The 20,324-nt window shown below is 33.4% G+C and overlaps 1 protein-coding gene across 1 annotated transcript; it reads left to right on the forward strand.

Annotated features, from left to right (window-relative positions):
• The first annotated feature begins 670 nt into the window (after positions 1–670).
• On the forward strand, positions 671–11,713 carry LOC133197619 (serine/threonine-protein phosphatase 4 catalytic subunit). Its single transcript, XM_061333726.1, has 9 exons — positions 671–693; positions 1,173–1,217; positions 2,215–2,338; positions 2,601–2,753; positions 6,330–6,503; positions 7,066–7,192; positions 7,376–7,565; positions 10,518–10,596; positions 11,009–11,713. The coding sequence occupies exons 2-9, from the start codon at positions 1,198–1,200 to the stop codon at positions 11,057–11,059; spliced, it is 918 nt and encodes a 305-aa protein (XP_061189710.1). The 5' UTR covers positions 671–693; positions 1,173–1,197; the 3' UTR covers positions 11,060–11,713.
• Positions 11,714–20,324: the final 8,611 nt, after the last annotated feature.

Raw genomic sequence — 20,324 nt, forward strand, 5'->3', positions numbered from 1 at the left:
CCGTTTTAAACTGAGCAGAATGCACTGGCAGATTTAGAGGGGAGCCCAGGGGGCCCGCCCCCTTTTGTGTCCAATATATACATAAGATTTAATACATTATTTTTTTTTGGTGTGGCCGTGGGCCCCTACCCCGATCCCAAACTGGTCGCCCCCCCTTTCAAGATTCCTGGATCCGCCACTGGAATCGAACAATCTCTGCTGGGTGATACGACAATTTATGTAACCCCAGCCCCTAAATGCAAATCAAGCGTAAATAAATATGATCATTTAATGAAAAAATGCACATAAAGCAAAATTATATTTATCTAAAATTTATCTAAAAAAAAAAACAAAACAAAAAAAAAACCCTACACCCCCAACATGATATATCACACTTTGTCTTAGAGGCCCAAGAACATTGATAATAGAAATTGTCAAAATTTTGATTGCAAATGACAAAAACATCGAAACTCGTACTTTTTCGGAAAGTTATGAGTTGTACGTCAATGGTTTTATGATACATTAAAAAATATTGATAAGAAAATAATTAAAAATAGTAATAATGAATTCTTTATGATAAAAAGATAATATAATCTTTTTCATATAGCCTACAAAATAAAAAAACGAAAAAATAATATTGATCTCGTTTATTCGAGATTTCTTCGAGATTAGGGCTGTGACGTCAAAGAGAAAGGTTTGGGAACGTCGCGACTGGTTCGTAATATTCTGTTATCTGTCCTCTTAGTGATTCATACATTTCTATGTTTAAGTATGAAGTCATGAATTGAAAAGTATATAAGATAGCAACATCGATTCCCTTTTTCATGTTTTCATTTTTCATCGTGATTCACCCAGAAAAACTAGCGTTGTCCAAACACGTAACTTGCAAGCCAAACTATCCAATTTCTTTGAAACACTACACACTGTACATATATTACTTTTTTCATGGCATAAATTTTATATTCTTAATATTTCATTAATTGAACAGTCCTTTCACGAGGATTTAATAATGGGTTATTCAGTGTCACCCTTCGTTTGAGGAAAATGAACCGATGTATTGATGCTGTAATTTGAAGTTAAACCATGCAATCTTAAAAATAATATGCTAATTGGACACAATCAAATGTATTATAAGAGATCTTTAAGAGACATGAAATTTAGATTATGAACAATTTTTTCCCTTTTTATTACAGGTTCACCAATTCCAGTAGAAAAAAAATGACCAGTGATTTAGACAGGTAAGTTTCATTTGAGTAAGAATATCAGATCATAAATGTTTAAAGTAAAGATTTCATTATTTGGCACTTCTCAAATAAATCATCTCATCTATTGGTGGTTGCAGGTGTTCATATCTTTGACCTGTTTTCGATTTGTATTGTTTTTTTTTATCTTCGCCTTTTTCATTGGAAAATTTGTAACACTGTTTGATATGTTTGATGGGTTGACTGTTGGGCAAGTGCTATTGTATTTATTACTAAATACCTAGGAGTGAAACGGTTCACCGCGGTATCGATGCACCGCGGTATTTTTTCTCGGTTTGATACACGGTGCAAAATCTCAAATTTTCGGTTCGGTTCATTTTTCGGTCGGGATCGTTATTCAGTCGGGTTTGGCATAAGGTATAACACGTTACTCAGTGTAAATAAGTATAGAAAACGTAATTTTTTGATGACTGATAGCTTGTAAAATAATTTTTGACAGTAAAATAATTTTAATCAATTTCTTCTAGTCAATTTGCAAATAAAATTCGTAAAATATGTGACTAGATTTAGAAAAAGAAAGCATGAAACAACGTAGAATTTGTTTCCTTCTATCAAAATGTATCGTATCGAAAATAACCGAACCGAGACAAAATTATACAATACGTATCGAACCGTGAAGGAGGTGTATCGTTTCACCCCTATAAATACCATAAATTAAAAACCTTTATATACACTTATAACATAGAATTACCTCTTCAAACGGCTTATTGTAGATTATCGCATTGGTCATCATCATGATTATGGTTGTAGTTCAAAAGTGCTTTTATTAAAAGAAAGGCCTTTAGTTCATTATATTTTAAAAGAGTATTGTTTTCCTTTGAATTCTCTGCAGGAACTTATCTGGGTTGATTTGCCCTCCATCATAAGAGAAACACAAAATAGTAGTAATCAATAAACTATTGCTAATTGCACACAAAAATATGCTTGTCCTATGTGCAGATTATTTTTTGAATTTTCACAATGTTGTTTTCAGACAAATTGAACAGTTGAGAAGATGTGAAGTGATAAAAGAGAGTGAGGTTAAGGCATTATGTGCCAGAGCTCGGGAAATTCTGGTGGAGGAGAGCAATGTACAAAGAGTCGACTCACCAGTAACGGTATGTCCCATCCCCAAAGTCATTGTTTTAATAAATCTGATAATGTTACATTGTACTTTCAGTTTTGACATTGCATGCAAAAGATGACCGTCAAGAAAGTTCTAGTAAACTCTCAATATAAAATTTATGCATAATATACATGTTACAATAATTATATTTGAAATGTTGATAAACTGCTCACATATTGCATGACATCATAGATGTACTCTTACTAATAACATTTATAATGAAATTAAATTTATTGTACGCTTATTTTTGAAAGGTGTGTGGAGACATCCATGGCCAGTTTTATGATCTTAAGGAACTTTTTAAAGTTGGAGGTGATGTCCCAAACACAAATTATTTATTCATGGGAGACTTCGTGGATCGGGGCTTTTACAGCGTAGAAACATTTTTGTTATTGTTAGCCCTCAAGGTTTGTGTGAATTTTTTCACATTCATTGTGTAGTAAAATATATTTATATTGAAACTTGATCATTGATGAAATAGAAAAAAAATATGTGTTTTATTTGATTAAAAAAGAGTTTGATTTGTTATCAGATGAAAGAATTTTAGTATATTATTATTGTTTATGGCAATTTTAAGGCAAAAAAGTATATAAGCAGTCTTGTATGCATTTTTAGCCCACTCAACAAAGTTGGGGGGAGCTCTTGTAATACCCTAGGAGTTGGTGTTGGTATCCCAGATTAAAGGTTATGGAGCAAATTTCTTTTCAAGTACTTTTATGCCCTATATTGATCAGGGTTGCATGGACAATGCTTTTAGTATGTTTCATTGTACCAGAACAGGTTTCAGATGCTGCATTTTCAGCCAAAGAATGACCAGGTTAATGTGACCAGGTTAAAGTTTTTGGAGCAGGTTCATTGTAAAGTAACTACAAGCCCTATGTTGACCAAACTTGCATGGATGGTACAAATAAGGATACACACAACTAGACATGCTCAGATGCTGATTCTCGCCTGAATTTTCTGGATGAGTGACTATGTTAAAGTTTGTGGAGCACATTCATTCTAAAGTAACTAAAAGCCTTATGCCTTTCATTGAATTGCAGTGAAGATGTATTTATTATGCACCCTACCAGACTAGTTTCAGGTGCTGGAATTGACCTACGTATTCTGGATGAGTGACCAGGTTAAAGTTTTGGAGCAGGTTCATTCCAGTTAAGCTTCAAGCCCTCCCCAGACAAGACTTGCAAGGATCAAGGAATGAACACTCTCAGTCTTGCTTCAGGTGTTAGTTTTGACCTACGTTTTTCTGAATGAATGACAAGGTTAAAGTTTTTGAGTAAGCTTAATGCAGTGTAACTTCAAACCCAGACTTGTCGAAATCCGTCGGTCCTGTCGGCAAGGCCGGTAAAAATTTGTCTGGACCGACAACTTTTAAGAAAACGTCGGTCCAGATGACCGTTTGAAAAAAATCGAGCGTGATGCAAATTTAATAAAGGTCGGGATCGGGATGTGCAGCTAAAGGTCACAAACACAGAAAAAAAATGGCTGCGTACACGGCGTGTTGACGATAGCCAATTAAATTTGTTATAGCAAAGTCATAAAACATGTCATTTATGTCTTTTATTAAAGACTTTCTATCCCAAGGAAGGAAACTTGTAGGATTGAAGGCTGTTGAAAATAATCCAGGGCATTTTGGAGCTGTTATTTATATGACTTTCACAGCGTCAAAATAAGGTACATGTATCTGGTCTGAGAAAACTTTGACTGGTCCGACAGAACATTTGACTTTGTCAGACCAAATGTCTGATAATCTATACTTAAATTAATAAATTTTGCAAATAAACTCCGAAACGGCTGCACCAGAGTTCCTACTTACTCCTCTAAGAATAAACTAGATACAAGATGATGTCCGTAAACTATATCTAGATTTCACTCGCATAGTAAGTATCGAACATTAAATTAAAAGTCTACTTTCATTTTCTATAAACAGCCATGAAATAGCAAAAACGTGAGTACGGTGGCGTTTCCGGTTGGCGGATCTAAGTTACTGGCAATTTTTAATGAAACTGACAACAAGCAATCGTTTATATATTTCATAAAAAGTCATCACTGCATTATTCAATCAAAACTTGATTTAAATGATATAAAAGAAATAAGTTGTGATAACCGATTAAAAAGGAAAATGTGCAAAATATTTTCATCATTCACCGATCTTGATATTGACGGAAGCTTCTAGAACATCATAAGGCATCGAACCCAATGTTATAAAGAAAAACGCTGCGTGAACATTAAAAAAAGCTTTTGTGTGAATGGTCATTGAAATAATGGTAAATCGTTGATAACACTATAAGTTATTAACATATTTATATATCGAAAGACTATTACATATATGTAGTAAGTTTTCCTAATAAATTAATCGTTAAAATTTGTGTATATTCTCACTGAGAGCATCGTGGCAACGAACCCGAAGTACAATTTGTACTTCGAAATAAACTTGCTTACATGAAAAGAGAAAATTAGTGAATAAGGTATTGTTCAAATACAATTAAAGCTGTAAAATGTTGTGCTTTAATCAATACATTTCATTTTTTTTTTCTGAATAGGGTCTTTAGTATAGAATACTCGGCCTATTCATAGAGCGTTAAAAGCTAATTTTTACACAGGTACTTGGGTCTTGGGTTATAAAAGTGTATGTACCTTATTCATATGTAAAAGTTAAGTACATTATTTACTTACCAATAAAGTACATACATATTTACAAACCAAGTCCCAAGTACCGGTTAATCCCCCCCCCTCCCCCAAATCAATTTATCAGTAAAATGTACATATTCGCTGCTTTATCCTTGGCGGAAATGAAATAAGAGCATCAGAAATACAATATCAATAACATTGTACAACAGGTTTAACAATAAACGTCAATAAATGAAATTGTTATTTTTCGAGTTTTTACAAAAGGGGGGGGGGTTGAGATGTACATCTACTTCATGCGGGATTTTTTTTCCTGATATAATCCTGTAGCTGTCAGTAAAAACTATAATATATTTTATGTCGGTAGTGGTATAAATTTAATTTCCCGCGCTTGCGCGGGATTTCATCTAGTGATTTAAAAATTTCGACAAGTCTGCAAACCCTTTCTTGACCAAGCTTGGGATGGATTTTGCATCTAGTGATGACACTATCAAAAATGAGTGTAATCGATTAATAATCGATTACCCAAAATTCCTCTAAGTAATTGATTATTAATCGATTACATTTTTCAGTTATCGTGCCCATCCTTGACACTATGAGACTTGGTATGGATGCTGGATTTGACCTTTGTTTTCTGGATGAATGACCTTGTTAAAGTTTTTGCAGCAGGTTCATTCCAGTGTAAATTCAAGCCCTAATTGGGCCAAACTTTGATGCATGATGCATCTAGGGATGCACACTACCAGACTTGCTTTGGATACTAGATTTGATTATATTTATGAATGAGTGTCCAAGTTAAAGGTTTTGAAGCAGGTTCATTCTAGTTTAATTAAAAATCCTTCATAGAGCACACTTGCATTGATGATACATCTAGGGATGCACGCTTCCAGACTTACTTCAGATGCTGGATGTGAAATATGCTTTCCGGATAATGGATGTGGAATATGCTCTCAGGATAACTGACCAGCTTAAACCTTTTTGAGCAGATCCATTTCCAAGTAATTATAAGGCATACCTGGACCAAACATATAATTATGATGCATCAAGGGATATGCACAAACAGACTTGCTTTGTATGCTAGATCTGACCTGCCTTTTCTGGATGACTGACCAGTTTAAGTTTTTAGGATAGGTCCATTCCCAAGTAACTGCAAGCCCTACATGGATCAAAATTGCCTATATGTTACATCTAGGGATGCACAGATTAGATTATTAGTTTAGTGTGGGATTTTGCCTTACTTAAAGTAAATATTCGTTGAGGTGAGCTCTGTAATCTTTGATTACCTCTGTTTTAAGGATTTACATATGACTTTATGGTAGTTGGAAACCATTACACTGATTTTATTTGTATGGCAGGTACGTTATCCAGACAGAATTACATTAATCCGAGGGAACCATGAGAGCAGGCAGATTACACAGGTGTATGGATTTTATGATGAGTGTCTGAGAAAATATGGATCAATCACTGTCTGGAGATACTGCACAGAAATATTTGACTATCTAAGCCTCTCAGCAATTATAGATGGAAAGGTAAGAAAGTGGGTTTTTCTTGTTTTTTGAGAAACTTTTAGGCTCAGCTTGAGATAATCTTTGATTATCTATGGGCAGATTACTCTAAATCCTTAATGATTCTGTAGAATCTGAGCTTTTTATTGTGCAATGTAAAAAAATTTTTGTATAGCAGATATTTGTTACATTAACGTGCAAAAATTTGACATGCAAAAAACTCTTAATTCACTATATTCAGTGTAGTTGATTAGATTTTCTTTAAAAAATGTTGACAAAGGAATGTTACCTTTAAGTTTGAAATTCAAAAAAAAAAAAAAAAAAAAAAAATATCAAATCGCAAATATTTCCATTTTTTAGCTGTAGATTTGTAGCTCAAGTGCTTTAAAATTTGGGATGCATATTATTTGAAAAAGTGGAAAAAAGATAAACAGAACAGTCAGTTATTACAATATGAAACTGTTCACTGCTTCAAAGCTTCTTTTCCCATCAAAGGTACATGTATATGAAAGAACCAAGTTTTATTAACACTTAATGGATTTTTTTTATCTTTATATATCTTTTTATTATTATTTTTTGTTTACAGATATTTTGTGTTCATGGTGGATTATCCCCTTCTATACAGACACTTGACCAAATTCGTGCAATAGACAGGAAACAGGAAGTACCACATGATGGCCCAATGTGTGACCTTCTATGGTCTGACCCTGAAGGTATGTGTCTGTCCTTAATGAAAAGAATTATTGAATCGATGAAGTTATATACATGTTCTTTGTCCAGATAACAGTATTACAGGTTCTTGAAGTCTCAACAGTATAAAAACATTTTTCTTTGTAAATTAATAAACATGATAAAGATAATTTAACTTAAAACCAGGACTTTAATTTTTTGTGTAGATATGCAGGGTTGGGGAGTGAGTCCAAGAGGAGCAGGGTATCTCTTTGGGCATGACGTGGTGGCACAGTTTAATGCAGCCAACAGTATAGACCTTATATGTCGAGCTCATCAGTTAGTTATGGAGGGATACAAGTGGCACTTCAGTGAGACGGTATTAACTGTATGGTCAGCTCCTAACTATTGTTACAGGTAAGAAAATGTACTATTGTTTGATTGTTTGTAGTGTCACCTGCATAGCATGGCAGGCACATAGTGATCTTGTTTTGCTAAAATCCTTTTAAAGCTTTCCTGTTAAGAAATTTTCTTTCCAGTGGGTTTCAAAGAGAATGAAAAATAGTTTTATTTTTTTTTTAAATTTATCTCTGACTTAGCCTAATAATGTTGTTTATAATACTGATACTGAACTCTTGTTCAAGTCAATCAAGTGTGAGAAACATTCAAGAGGTATTTTGCTGTGAACCAATTATATAATTCTGTACTAAAGTAGAATGTTTCTTTGGTTGCAAATGGATTTAAAATGTCTAAAAGTGGTTGTAAAGTGTCTGTTGTGCATCTGTCTGTAAACTGTTTTTAGCAACAGTACTCCTCCTACATTTTTAAGTCAATTTCAATACAACTGGTATGCAAGTAGACTACACTGAGATACATAATTTTGATTTCAAGGAACAGTGTTGCCATGTTTACTGAAAATATAAAGTTTGTGATGTTTTTATACCCCCCGCAAACGAAGTTTAGGGGGGTATATTGGAATCAGCATGTCCGTCTGTCTGTCCGTCTGTCTGTAGACGAGATTTTGTCCAGACCATTTCTTGGAAACTGTGGGAAGGATTTGTCTGAAAATTTGTACACTTATTATTCACCATATGAAGGTGTGCACCTGGTATTTTCATTATGATTGGATAATTATTTTGCATTTTACAGGTGTTTTTTTCATTTTTATTATGTGGTTTTGTCTGTATCTGTTCCCAGAGACTATTGCATAGATTTGTATGAAAATTTGTACACTTATTATTTACCATATGAAGATGTGCACCTGGTATTTTCAACATTATTTGATAATTTTTCTGCATTTTACAAGTGTTTTTTTTTTAATTTAATTTATTGACTTAGTCATTTCGGGTTCATGTCTAAGGTTTGAGACATAGAATCTAGAACATCTGTACAAAAATGTGAACTACAGCTTAAAACTACTCATTAGAACTAAAAAAAACACAAAGTATTAAAAACAGTTTTTACATTACACAGCAGATAGTGTAAATCCATTTGTCCCTTGGGAGTAATGAGTGGACATGCATCCAGTTAAAGATTAATTAATGAGTTCAGTGTGGGAAGCTGTTAGGGCATCTCTGATCAAGCAGGTCTTATCTATATCTCCTGGGAATTGGGCAGAAAGAAATAAAGATCTCTGTTGTCTAAGTCTCTTAATTGTAATTTATGTCTGTGAAAATACATAGTTACTAAAACCAGCCTTTTATTTTTAAAATGAGTTTGATATAAAGGTATTAAAATAAATTTGATTTTCTATAATTAATTATGATATTTTTTTTTCAACAATCAATTTGCAGAGTGTCATGTCTCACAAAGATGACAGATAGTTGCAAACTATTTTTTCAATGTAATAAAAAACACTGTAATTATTAGTGTTGATGTTTTATTAGGCTGCACCTTAGTTTCATTCATTAAATAGAGTGCCCCACCAGAGCATGATACGCCCATCAAATATTTTTAAATTATCATAAACAGTATAGATTCATTTGTTTGAATGACATCTTAGCGAGACAAGGCAGTCTGCAATTTGTTGTAAAGATATAAAAATTCAAATAAAAAATGTACAATAAATAATTAGTTTAAATTATATTATACAATATCATATAAGTTTTAATTATTATATACAATATCAAATTAGTTTTAATTACATCAAATTTATCTTGAAAGTAAGACTAGCCAACAAGAACAATTCAATACAACACAAGCAATTAATTAAGAGACTGATTCCTTTTGCCCAATTCCCAAGAGATGTAGATAACACCTGCTTGATCAGAGATGCTCTACCAGTTATCTCCTCACACTAAACTCATTAATTTCTCTCTAATTTGACATGCAATTTTCTGCCATCAAAATTTTCCTTGACCAGTGCCTGATCATTACACCCATGGGAGAGGTGGAATTTTTGTTGTTACAGATTGCTGTAAAGAACATAATGAAAAAAATAAGACTAGTATTTTCTTGATTTAACACTTTTTTAATAAAGATACTGCAATACTCTGACATCTTTTTGGATTGTGTAATTTAAAAGTTAAAAGACATAGTTTTTTTGATTCTAAGTCTAATGGTTTTCTAGTTATGATTTTTCCATATTTGGCCATAGCGTCTTTATTAAATGTCAGAGCGACCTGGTTTTAATGTGCGACACACCTTCTACCCTAGATGTATCAGCTGACAAAGTTTGATAATTCTAGGCCTAATAGTATTAAAGTTATGAGCTGGACATGAAAAAGCTAACGGACGGACGAACATGAACGCTATAACATAATACGCCCCGTCGTAAGACGGACATATAAAAATATATAATGAGTAATTAAATTTTCACTGTAAATGTTTAAGGAAATTGTGAACACCTCTCACATCTAGAAAACATTAGTGATTTGGTACTTTCTCTGAAAAACCCAGCGGGGGTATTTGTCCCTTTTGGACAGTTCTAGTTTCCATTATCTCTTCCTCCTTCAGTTTAGGTCCAATGTCATAAAAAGCCTTGGTGCAATAGAAAAGGCAACACTGAAATAAATAATTCTATTTATTGGTTTTTAATTTAAATGAATGGTCTGCCATGATTACTTAGAATAAAAATTTATGTGAAACTCTTTCAAAAAGTTACTTTTATATTTTAATCCAATTTCAATAAAATCTTAAAAATGTTTTAAAGGAAATATAATTCTATGGGTGATGACAATGACATACATGTAGTTGCAGTGCCAATTGTTATTTTTCTCTTCCTTTGTTTTTAGTACCATTAGATCAACAGTCTCATCAGAGACTTCTGATTTCCTACAAAAGATAAACAGTTTAATACACATCATTTACTTTTTATTAAAGTGTATAAATAATCAGGATGCAAAGCTTACTGTCTTCTCTTTGTTTCAGATGTGGAAATGTTGCAGCAATTCTGGAATTGGATGAACATTTGGATAGGGATTTCACAATTTTTGAAGCAGCACCTCAGGTATTTATTGCCATGTTCACCCGAATAGGAATGAAATATTTAATTCACAGTAAATTAATTCGAAATAATTCAAATTAAACTAATGAGTCTTAAAGCAGTCATTTCTCCTTGTGAACGCAACTTAAGTTTAATTCACAGTACTTATGTTTATTTCAAATTTAACTCTCCATGTTTATTTCAAATTTAACTCTCCATGTGAACAAGGCATTATGATCATTCTATGAAATTGAATAAAAGCTAGTTGGAATGAGCTGAGTAGTAAATATAGTAGTTCATTTACCATTTATATTTTCGGCGATAAGACATGGCACATAATGACATAATGTTAGTTTTGTTTAGAAATAGTTAGAATATTGTACATGTAACCTGAAATCAGGCAAAAGGTAATTGAAGGAATTGTTTTACATTATAGGAGTCCAGAGGTATTCCATCAAAAAAGCCACAACCTGACTACTTTTTATAGAACATAAATGTCCTGTAGAAAAGAACACTGCAAAACTTACAATGGAAGGTGTATGTGGAACATGTGACACTTGTCGTTGGAGTGCCATGTTTGTGTATCATGTGGTCAGAAGCTAGTAATGGTCAGTGGTTCCAGTCTGTGATGATGTTATTTATAGACAGAAGCAATGGTTTTAATTTGTCTTTTATCTTTCACATGATCACCCATCACTTTATTCATGTATGTATTTACCATGGTCCATTATTTTGTCATCATGTCTTTTGATTGATGTAAACTGTTGATGCTTCCAGAGAAACTCCTTTATTTCATGGCACACAGTTTTAGAAATTTGTGTGTGCATGATGAAAGCTAAGGTAGTATGTGTGGTGAATTGATCTGAAATTTTCACTCATGATATAATGTTGTTTGTACTTATTCTGTATTCAGTGAATGAAATATGAAATACAAAACAATTAACTTCTATTGTCAATCAGTAGACCTTTTTTTGAAGTGTGTAATCTATCACATTTTTCTGACTGAATTTTTTTCACCAGTTGACGCAACACGATTGTCTATGGAAATGAAAATGAGGTATCAACAAATTTTATTGCTGCAATTTTTATAAACAGTTGTGTATTTTTGAAAGCATTAATGATTAAAAAACCTAAAATATTTTTTAACAGTTGAATATTTATTTTAAAGAATTTAGGTAGGAACCAGATTTTCTTCAGATCATTAAGAGGCATACCCGAAATGATGAGAATGTAGTAAAAATGAGAGAAGTTTGCCCTGTATTAAGCATCCTCAAGCAGATTCAAGTCTGTTTTCAAATCATTGCTCCTGGGGGTATGGTGGGGCCACAATATGGATCAGATTCTTACATAGGAATGTATAGGAAGAAATATCAAAAAATCTTTTTAAGAATAGCAAAGCCATTATAGTAATATTGAAATGCAAAGAACGTCTGGCCCCAGGATCATGAAACATCTAAAGCTCACGTCAAAATATTTATGTTTTACCAAGATGTTGTAGAGGTCAAGCAGACCAAAATTAAAATATTTTTCAATATTGCTTTACAAAAGCGTTGTTATCTGCAAATTTTGAGATAACTTTTATAATTAATATGCATTTTACAGGTGATTGAAAATTTTACTTAAGTCTAAGTTTGTTTTATGATCCTGGGGCCAGGTAGTATAGATTTAAGTATTGTGGGAATAGGTTGAGGCTATAGTAGGGGATCAGAGTTTACAAGAAAGTACATAGGAAGAAATTTTCTCAAGTGTTGTAAGACAACACCAAATCATAAGCAAAACATATTTGTATTAAACCTTTTTTTTTAGCTCACCTGAGCTGAAAGCTCAAGTGAGCTTTTCTGATCACCCGTTGTCCGTCGTCCGTCTGCCCGTCCCTCTGTAAACTTTTCACATTTTCGACTTCTTCTCAAGAACCACTGGGCCAATTTTTACCAGACTTGGTACAAAGTATCCCTGGATGAAGGGGAGTTTAAATTATAAAAATAAAGGGCCAAGTCCCCTTAGAAGGGGAGATAATCAAGAAAAGACAAAAATAGGGTGGGGTCATTAAAAAATCTTCTTCTCAAGAACCACCGGGCCAGAAAAGCTGAAACTTATATGGAAGCATCCTGGGGTAGTGTAGATTCTAAATTGTTAAAATCATGACCCCTGGGGGTAGGGCGGGGCCACAATAGGGAATCCAAGTTTTACATTGAAATATATAGGAAAAATCTTCTTCTCAAGAACCACTGGGCCTGAAAAGCTGAAACTTATGTGGAAGCATCCTTGGGTAGTGTAGATTCTAAATTGTTAAAATCATGACCCCCGGGGGTAGGGCGGGGCTACAATAGGGAATCCAAGTTTTACATTGAAATATATAGGAAAAAATCTTTAAAAATCTTCTTCTCAAGAACCACTGGGCCAGAAAAGCTGAAACTTATGTGGAAGCATCCTTGGGTAGTGTAGATTCTAAATTGTTAAAATCATGACCCCCAGGGCAAGGGCGGGGCCACAATAGGGAATCCAAGTTTTACATTGAAATATATAGGAAAAGATCTTTAAAAATCTTCTTCTCAAGAACCACTGGGCCAGAAAAGCTGAAACTTATGTGGAAGCATCCTGGGGTAGTGTAGATTCTAAATTGTTAAAATCATGACCCCCGGGAGTAGGGCGGGGCCACAATAGGGAATCCAAGTTTTACATTGAAATATATAGGAAAAATCTTCTCAAGAACCACTGGGCCTGAAAAGCTGAAACTTATGTGGAAGCATCCTTGGGTAGTGTAGATTCTAAATTGTAAAAATCATGACCCCCGGGGGCTACAATAGGGAATCCAAGTTTTACATTGAAATATATAGGAAAAAATCTTTAAAAATCTTCTTCTCAAGAACCACTGGGCCAGAAAAGCTGAAACTTATGTGGAAGCATCCTTGGGTAGTGTAGATTCTAAATTGTTAAAATCATGACCCCCGGGGTAGGGTGGGGCGCAATAGGGAATCCAAGTTTTACATTGAAATATATAGGAAAAATCTTTAAAAATCTTCTTCTCAAGAACCACTGGGCCAGAAAAGCTGAAACTTATGTGGAAGCATCCTTGGGTAGTGTAGATTCTAAATTGTTCAAACAGGACCCTCCAGGGTAGGGCGGGGCCACAATAGGTATTACAAGGGGGGGGGGGGGGAATCTGGTAAAGAACAGCATGGCCAAAGTTACTCAGGTGAGCGATGTGGCCCATGGGCCTCTTGTTTAAATTATGAACCAAGGGTTATGGTTGGGCCAAAATCAGAGATCCGAATTTTACATAATGCATGTATACAGGTAAAACTAAACATACTGTGAACACTAATCTCACAAAGTGATACCCCTCCTCCCATATGAGTATAATGACAAAGTCCATTTTTTGCTATGGGAAACCCTAAATATCTCCGATCGAAACGTAAAATAGGAGGTGCTCAATGGCATTATGTAAAAAAGATTCCTTGAAAGTCATATTAAATTTTATTCAGTGATATAGGAGTAGTTGCGGATAAGAGATAGGTACCAGCGATATTATAGAATTTCAGTGTCCAGGTTGAGCTGTGGGAAAACCCAAACATCTGTCCGATTGAAACAGAAAGATGGAATTTGCACAATGGCACTATGTAATAAAGATTGAGTGAAAGTCTCATTGAATTTCATTCAGTGGTGTAGGAGGAGTTGCAGTTAAGAGATGGGTACACTCAAGTGTTATGCACATACAAACGGTGGACACCCACGTCACTTTACATGTACCCTCCGATTTCCAGGTGATGAATGTCTCCAAAACAACAGGACTGTGTTGATCTCTTGATATTGAGCATCCCAATGTTGAGTGTTTTCTTAGGTATTTAAAAGAAAATAGATCAATCAGTGTCCTGATTGGCCTGAATAATTTGGAGAAGTCGTTGAATCCAAATTATTTTAAACTTTATAAACTTATTTTATCATCAAGTTTCTCAAGGTCTGACGACACGTTGCTCGAATATCAGTTTTGTATCTCTTTGTAATATACAACAAATTAATCATAATTACCATTAATGTCTAAGTAGATAAAGACACCCAACAAATGTGATATTGGCAAATCAAAAGATTTCCATTAGGATTATGTAGTAAATATCATTCTCTAGTATCTTGCACAAATGCCTGGTAAGGTACCTCAATTTTTTGTGAGGAAACTTGTTAAAGAAGCAATTCTTCAGTAACAAATTCTTGGAAAAAATATAGATTATTGAGGAACGTGTCGTCTGACCTAAAGGGATTTCGTTCCATGTTTTCATGTTGTAAATTTTGTATTTACTGTCACGCGATAAATTCTAAATTTACAAGACATCGCCCTTAAATGACTAAAAAATAAAAGCTAAATGTTTGAAAAAAGAAGAAGCATGCAGAAAGTATCTTGAAAACATTTCAATTAAAAAAAATGTTAGACAACAACTTTTACAAGATGTCCTGAAAAACAAGTTCCAAGACCGCCTTGGGCATTAAATAATACTGCTTGACTATCGCCGTAATGGCGGCACCACACGTCATTTCCAGCCTCTAGAACCACATTTACTTCAGAAGTTGACGAGAGATAATCATGGCTCCCACTGTAAGTATGAACTAATCGCTGACCATCTTTAACCATCTCAATATATATTGCAATTGCATTGGATATTGACGTCATCGAGATGTGATAAAGACCTTTGACAGGTGCTCTAAAATACCATGACGTGAGTCGTACGAATTTCCAAGATTGGTGACAACCTGATCTGCGAAACACCAAGGGATATATCATGCCTTAAGCAAGCAGTAAATGCAACAGGTTGAACGGCACCTAAAATAAAATGAAATATAAAAATTTATTTTATCTAGATAGCGTTGAGATTCGCTCAAACAAGAGAGAAAGGCGCTTTAAATAAGAATCTAAACAGAAACAAATTATTTAAAGTAAATAAAGGTGCCTCAAAGATTATCAAGATTATACTCGATTGCTAAAGGTAAGACAGATAAATCTGAAGAGTTTGACAGTGTGAAGTTGGACGCAACACGATACTGACATGTCGGGACACTTAAAGTTTGAACAATTATTAAGATATAGATGTAACCTTGTCATTTTTATCCTCTGTCAGGTTGGTTTATTTACTAGTTCTTATTACTAGTACAGACCAGGGAGTATTCTTTTATAACTAAATTCTTCGTGAAGGGAAGGAAAATCGGAGTTTTGTCACACTTCTGATATTCAGTTCTGTTACACTGTGACCAATCTGATTGAAATACAGATCTCTACATAGCGCATTTGCGCTATGCAGAGATCTGTATTTTAATACAGTGACAGAATATCATTTTGATATTTTGCCACACTGTGAGAGAATATCTTTTTTATTCAATTAATAAATCACAATATTTCACTGTTGAAAATGTAATTAAATGATTTACTAACCAAGAGCTGATCTCAATGCCTCTACATCTGCTTGAATCTTCTTGTACTCCAGCTTTAAGGTATTTATTTCTTGATGAAGAGCTGCAACGTCCGAATCTGAACCTGTTTTAGTCAGATTTAGTTCCAATGAAATTGAAATGCAAAAACACCCAATTATTAAACATTGGGTTAGCATTTTTAAAAACGTTTATTCCTTCTTTTAACCGATACAGGTATGAGAAATTTGGCACTTATCGCAATATATTGAGGCATGCGCAGTACTAAACAGAATAATATCTGAACGAAATGTAAAGAACAAAACTTGTACGTTTTAGGCAATATTCGACTCTGTGTCCAAATAAAATAATATTCCGTAAAATTCTTTCACAGAGAATATATTAGTAAGATTATTGATTTATGCATGTACGAAGACTCCTTTTTAATTTTTATTTAAGGACATACGCAACGTACCTTACCTACTGAATTTTTCAAGATATTCTTATAGTACCATCAGATGTTCATAGACAAAAAATCAGCATGTATTACCAGGGGTTTTGAAAAGATATCAATTGATGAAAATTCTTGTATAATTCAAAGAAAAATATACAAAAATTACTAAACATATATTCTAGATGTTTTGTTCATGCGAACTTGTTTTAGAAGAAGTGTACAACAGCAAATATAGACATTAAAATGTAGCACACAGTTCCCTCAAGTATTGGAACTCTTCAACACCAGGGAAAAAGACAATAAAGTTCAAACTACGTTGCATATGTCCTTAAATGTAAATGCAGCAATGATTATATATGATAACGTTGAGTCATTTGGACGTTACTTTATGATACATCATGACCAGGACTGCTTCATAGGTAACAGTAAATCCACTTCATTTAACTATGTTTATAAAATCTTCAAGGGTTCAAAATTTGTTGTTAATAAATGCATAATCTTGATATCTTATACTAATGTATGTATATACTACTAATTGTAGTAAAACATGTCAAGAAAAGTCAGGCATTTAAATTTTTAGAATAAAAAATATTTATGAAAATAAAATAATTTATGGGTGAATTCAAAATTAATTATCATCAAATTGATTTTTTTTTTGGAAAAAATTCAACTACCCATAAAATATTTTTCACATATATCATCATATTGTACATACATTTTAGTTTTTCCTGAAGTTGCAATAGAATAGACAACTGCATAAAAAGTTTCAGGATTGTTATTAGTAAAACTTTATTTGAAAAAAGGAAACATCGCTACATCCTAAAAGACTTTCTAAAATACATAATCAAAAGAAATTATGTTTTTTAATGCTATAATGCTACAAAATGGTATCAGGGACATAAATGATTAGATCTAAAACTTGATTGAGTTTCATCTCTTGTATATATTGAAAAAAAAAATGGATTTTTGATTGTTATTTTACATTATTTTTTCAATTCTGGTATGTAAACCTTGATTGAGTTTCTTTTCTTGTATATATTGAAAAAATGGATTTTTGATTGTTATTTTACATTATTTTTTTCAATTCTGGTTTGAAAGGTTTTTATATGAAAGAACTATAAAACAATACCCCCCCCCCCCCCTCACTTTTTTGTCCATTAAAGTCAATTCTTCAAATCTAAGCCAAAAAGGAATTCTGATATACAAGTTTTCGTACAAAAAATATAAGATTTTGAAGTGACCCTATGTTACATTATTGTGTTGGTCGCTCGCGTGGCACAGTGGTTAGAGCGTCTGCTCTAGAGTCGCGAAGTAAGGAGTTTATCCTTACGTCGCGGGTTCGAATCCCACTGTGGGACGTGGAGACCGGTCCTTCGGATGAGACCGTATAAATCGAGGTCCCGTGTCGCAGTAGGTGCTGGCACGAAAAAGATCCCTCACTGCTCAATGGCTGTAAGTGCCGAGTATAGGACAAAATTTGCAGCTCTCCACCGGCAAGTGGTGGCGTCTCCATATGAGTGAAAAATTCTCGAGAGGGACGTTAAACAACAATCAATCAATCAATCAATCAATCAATCAATCATTATTGTGTTATTGTGTTGCACTCCTGACATCTGATATGTATTTTATTTAAAATTGTTTTAGAAATTATAACACACAGTAATCCATTCTTAGTTTGTAAATCAGTTCGTCATTTTGATATTTTTTATCATTTAGTTTTTCATATTTCCAAGAGTTCAAAACATGATTACTTGCAATGTGTAATATATTTACAATTGCATTAAAAAATATGTGTTAAGTGATGAAAACTATTCTCTGATGTGACTGTAAAATGTCTGTAATCAGTTGATAGACATAATGTTTTGAACAACAAATAGTATAGCAAACATTTTTTTCAATTTATTTTTTAGTAAAGATAGTTTAAGATCATCGATAATTATAAAAGAGTTTTGTTGCACTCCTGACCGCAGTTAAATTAAAATCATAGAACACAAAAATTCATTCAGTGTTGGCAACATCAAGTGGTAACGAAATTGTGCAATATTTATAGTTCAATACTTCATAATTCAAACACATGAAAATATTTAAACTTGGCTTTATGTCTTGAATTATTATTCCTTATTTATGTCAAAAACTAGCTACAATATATATTTCCTTAAACTTCAATATGCCAACAAAGGAATTGACGCGGTTAATGTAAGTAATATCCTTAATCACAAAAGGGTCCAGTCTTGTATTCCACCATATTTCAAGTTAAAGACTACACCTTGTATTTCCTACAAATACATGTATACATCGACTATTGCTTCCAAACTTTTTAATTACAAGAAAACTTTACAGGGCCTGGATATCGAATATCTGAAACATAATCCTCCATCGTGTTCATGTTCTTCTTCGCCCTATAACTATAGTCCTGCTGGACACGTTATTACTAGTGACGTAAATATAGTTAATAATAAGGACCTTAGATCACTAATTTTAAAAGGTCCTAAATTTAGGGAACCCAGATCCTTCAACTGGCGTAAGAATTTCATAAATATCATGGATTCTGTAGAGGACTACGCCAGGCGATGGGCCAGACATGAAAAAGAGGACCTTGACACTTTGTCAGAATGGATTAAATGTATCAGATGTATGTTAAAATCGCGCATTAAAAAATTGAGAGGCAATATGAAAACCATCTATCCTTCTGTATTCAATAATCCAGAAGTGAAAAAAGAATTAGATAGATTACATGATCAGTACGTACTGGTCCCTGCTGACAAAGCAGGTAACAACATTGTCTTTGTTTGTAAGGCTCATTATATTAAATGTATTTTAGAGGAACTTGGATTTAATTCTACAAGTGGTAATCCAACTTATACTCATAGTTCCCTTTCTACGGAAGAAATTCTTCAAAATCATTTGTCAGTTTTGAATATTTTTAATATTCCAAACAACCAAAATGAATTCGAATTACCATATTTATATTGGATTCCGAAACTTCATAAAAATCCTTACAAACAAAGATACATAGCGGGTTCCAGTAAATGTTCAACCAAGCCTCTATCTTTACTCCTCACTAAGATATTAACAGTGGTGAAGGAGAAACTTCAAGAGTACTGTGCAACAATATATTCGAGAAGTGGTGTAAATCAGATGTGGATACTTAAAAATTCCAAGGAACTTTTGGAACATTTGAAATCACAACATTTTACCAAAATAAACAGCTTAAAAACGTACGACTTTTCAACTTTATACACAACCATTCCCCACGATAAATTAAAGTCCAGGCTTTTTGATATCATTGACAGCTGCTTTTTCAATAAAAATGGAACTCGTAAATATACTTACCTTGTCATTGGTCATTTGCAAAATTATTTTGTTAAAAAACATTCTGATTGTACACACAAGTACTCTGAAGTTGACATTAAAAACATGCTTGAGTTTCTGATTGACAATATCTATGTGGTTTTTGGAGACAAGGTCTTCCAACAATCTATTGGAATCTCCATGGGTACCAATTGCGCCCCGTTATTAGCAGAACTTTTTTTGTATTCATATGAAGCAGAATTTGTCCAAAATCTTGTACGTGAAAAGAAGAAAACACTTGCTGTGGCGTTCAACTCGACATTTAGATATATCGACGACGTATTGTCAATCAACAATGGCTATTTTCATTCTTATGTCGATACGATATATCCTGGTGAACTTGAGATAAAAGATACCACTGAGTCTGACACATCTGTTTCATATTTGGATATTTTACTTGAAAAAGACGTTAATGGTAATCTAACAACCAAGCTTTATGATAAACGTGATGACTTTAACTTTTCAATCGTCAACTTCCCTTACTTATGCAGCAATATACCTTCATCACCTGCTTACGGGGTATATATCTCTCAATTGATTCGATACGCAAGAG

The sequence above is a fragment of the Saccostrea echinata genome, unplaced genomic scaffold (genome assembly GCF_033153115.1).
Source record: "Saccostrea echinata isolate AGI-Se365-2 ecotype Australia unplaced genomic scaffold, CSIRO_AGI_Sech_v1 ptg000030l, whole genome shotgun sequence".
NCBI classification, from domain to species: domain Eukaryota; kingdom Metazoa; phylum Mollusca; class Bivalvia; order Ostreida; family Ostreidae; genus Saccostrea; species Saccostrea echinata.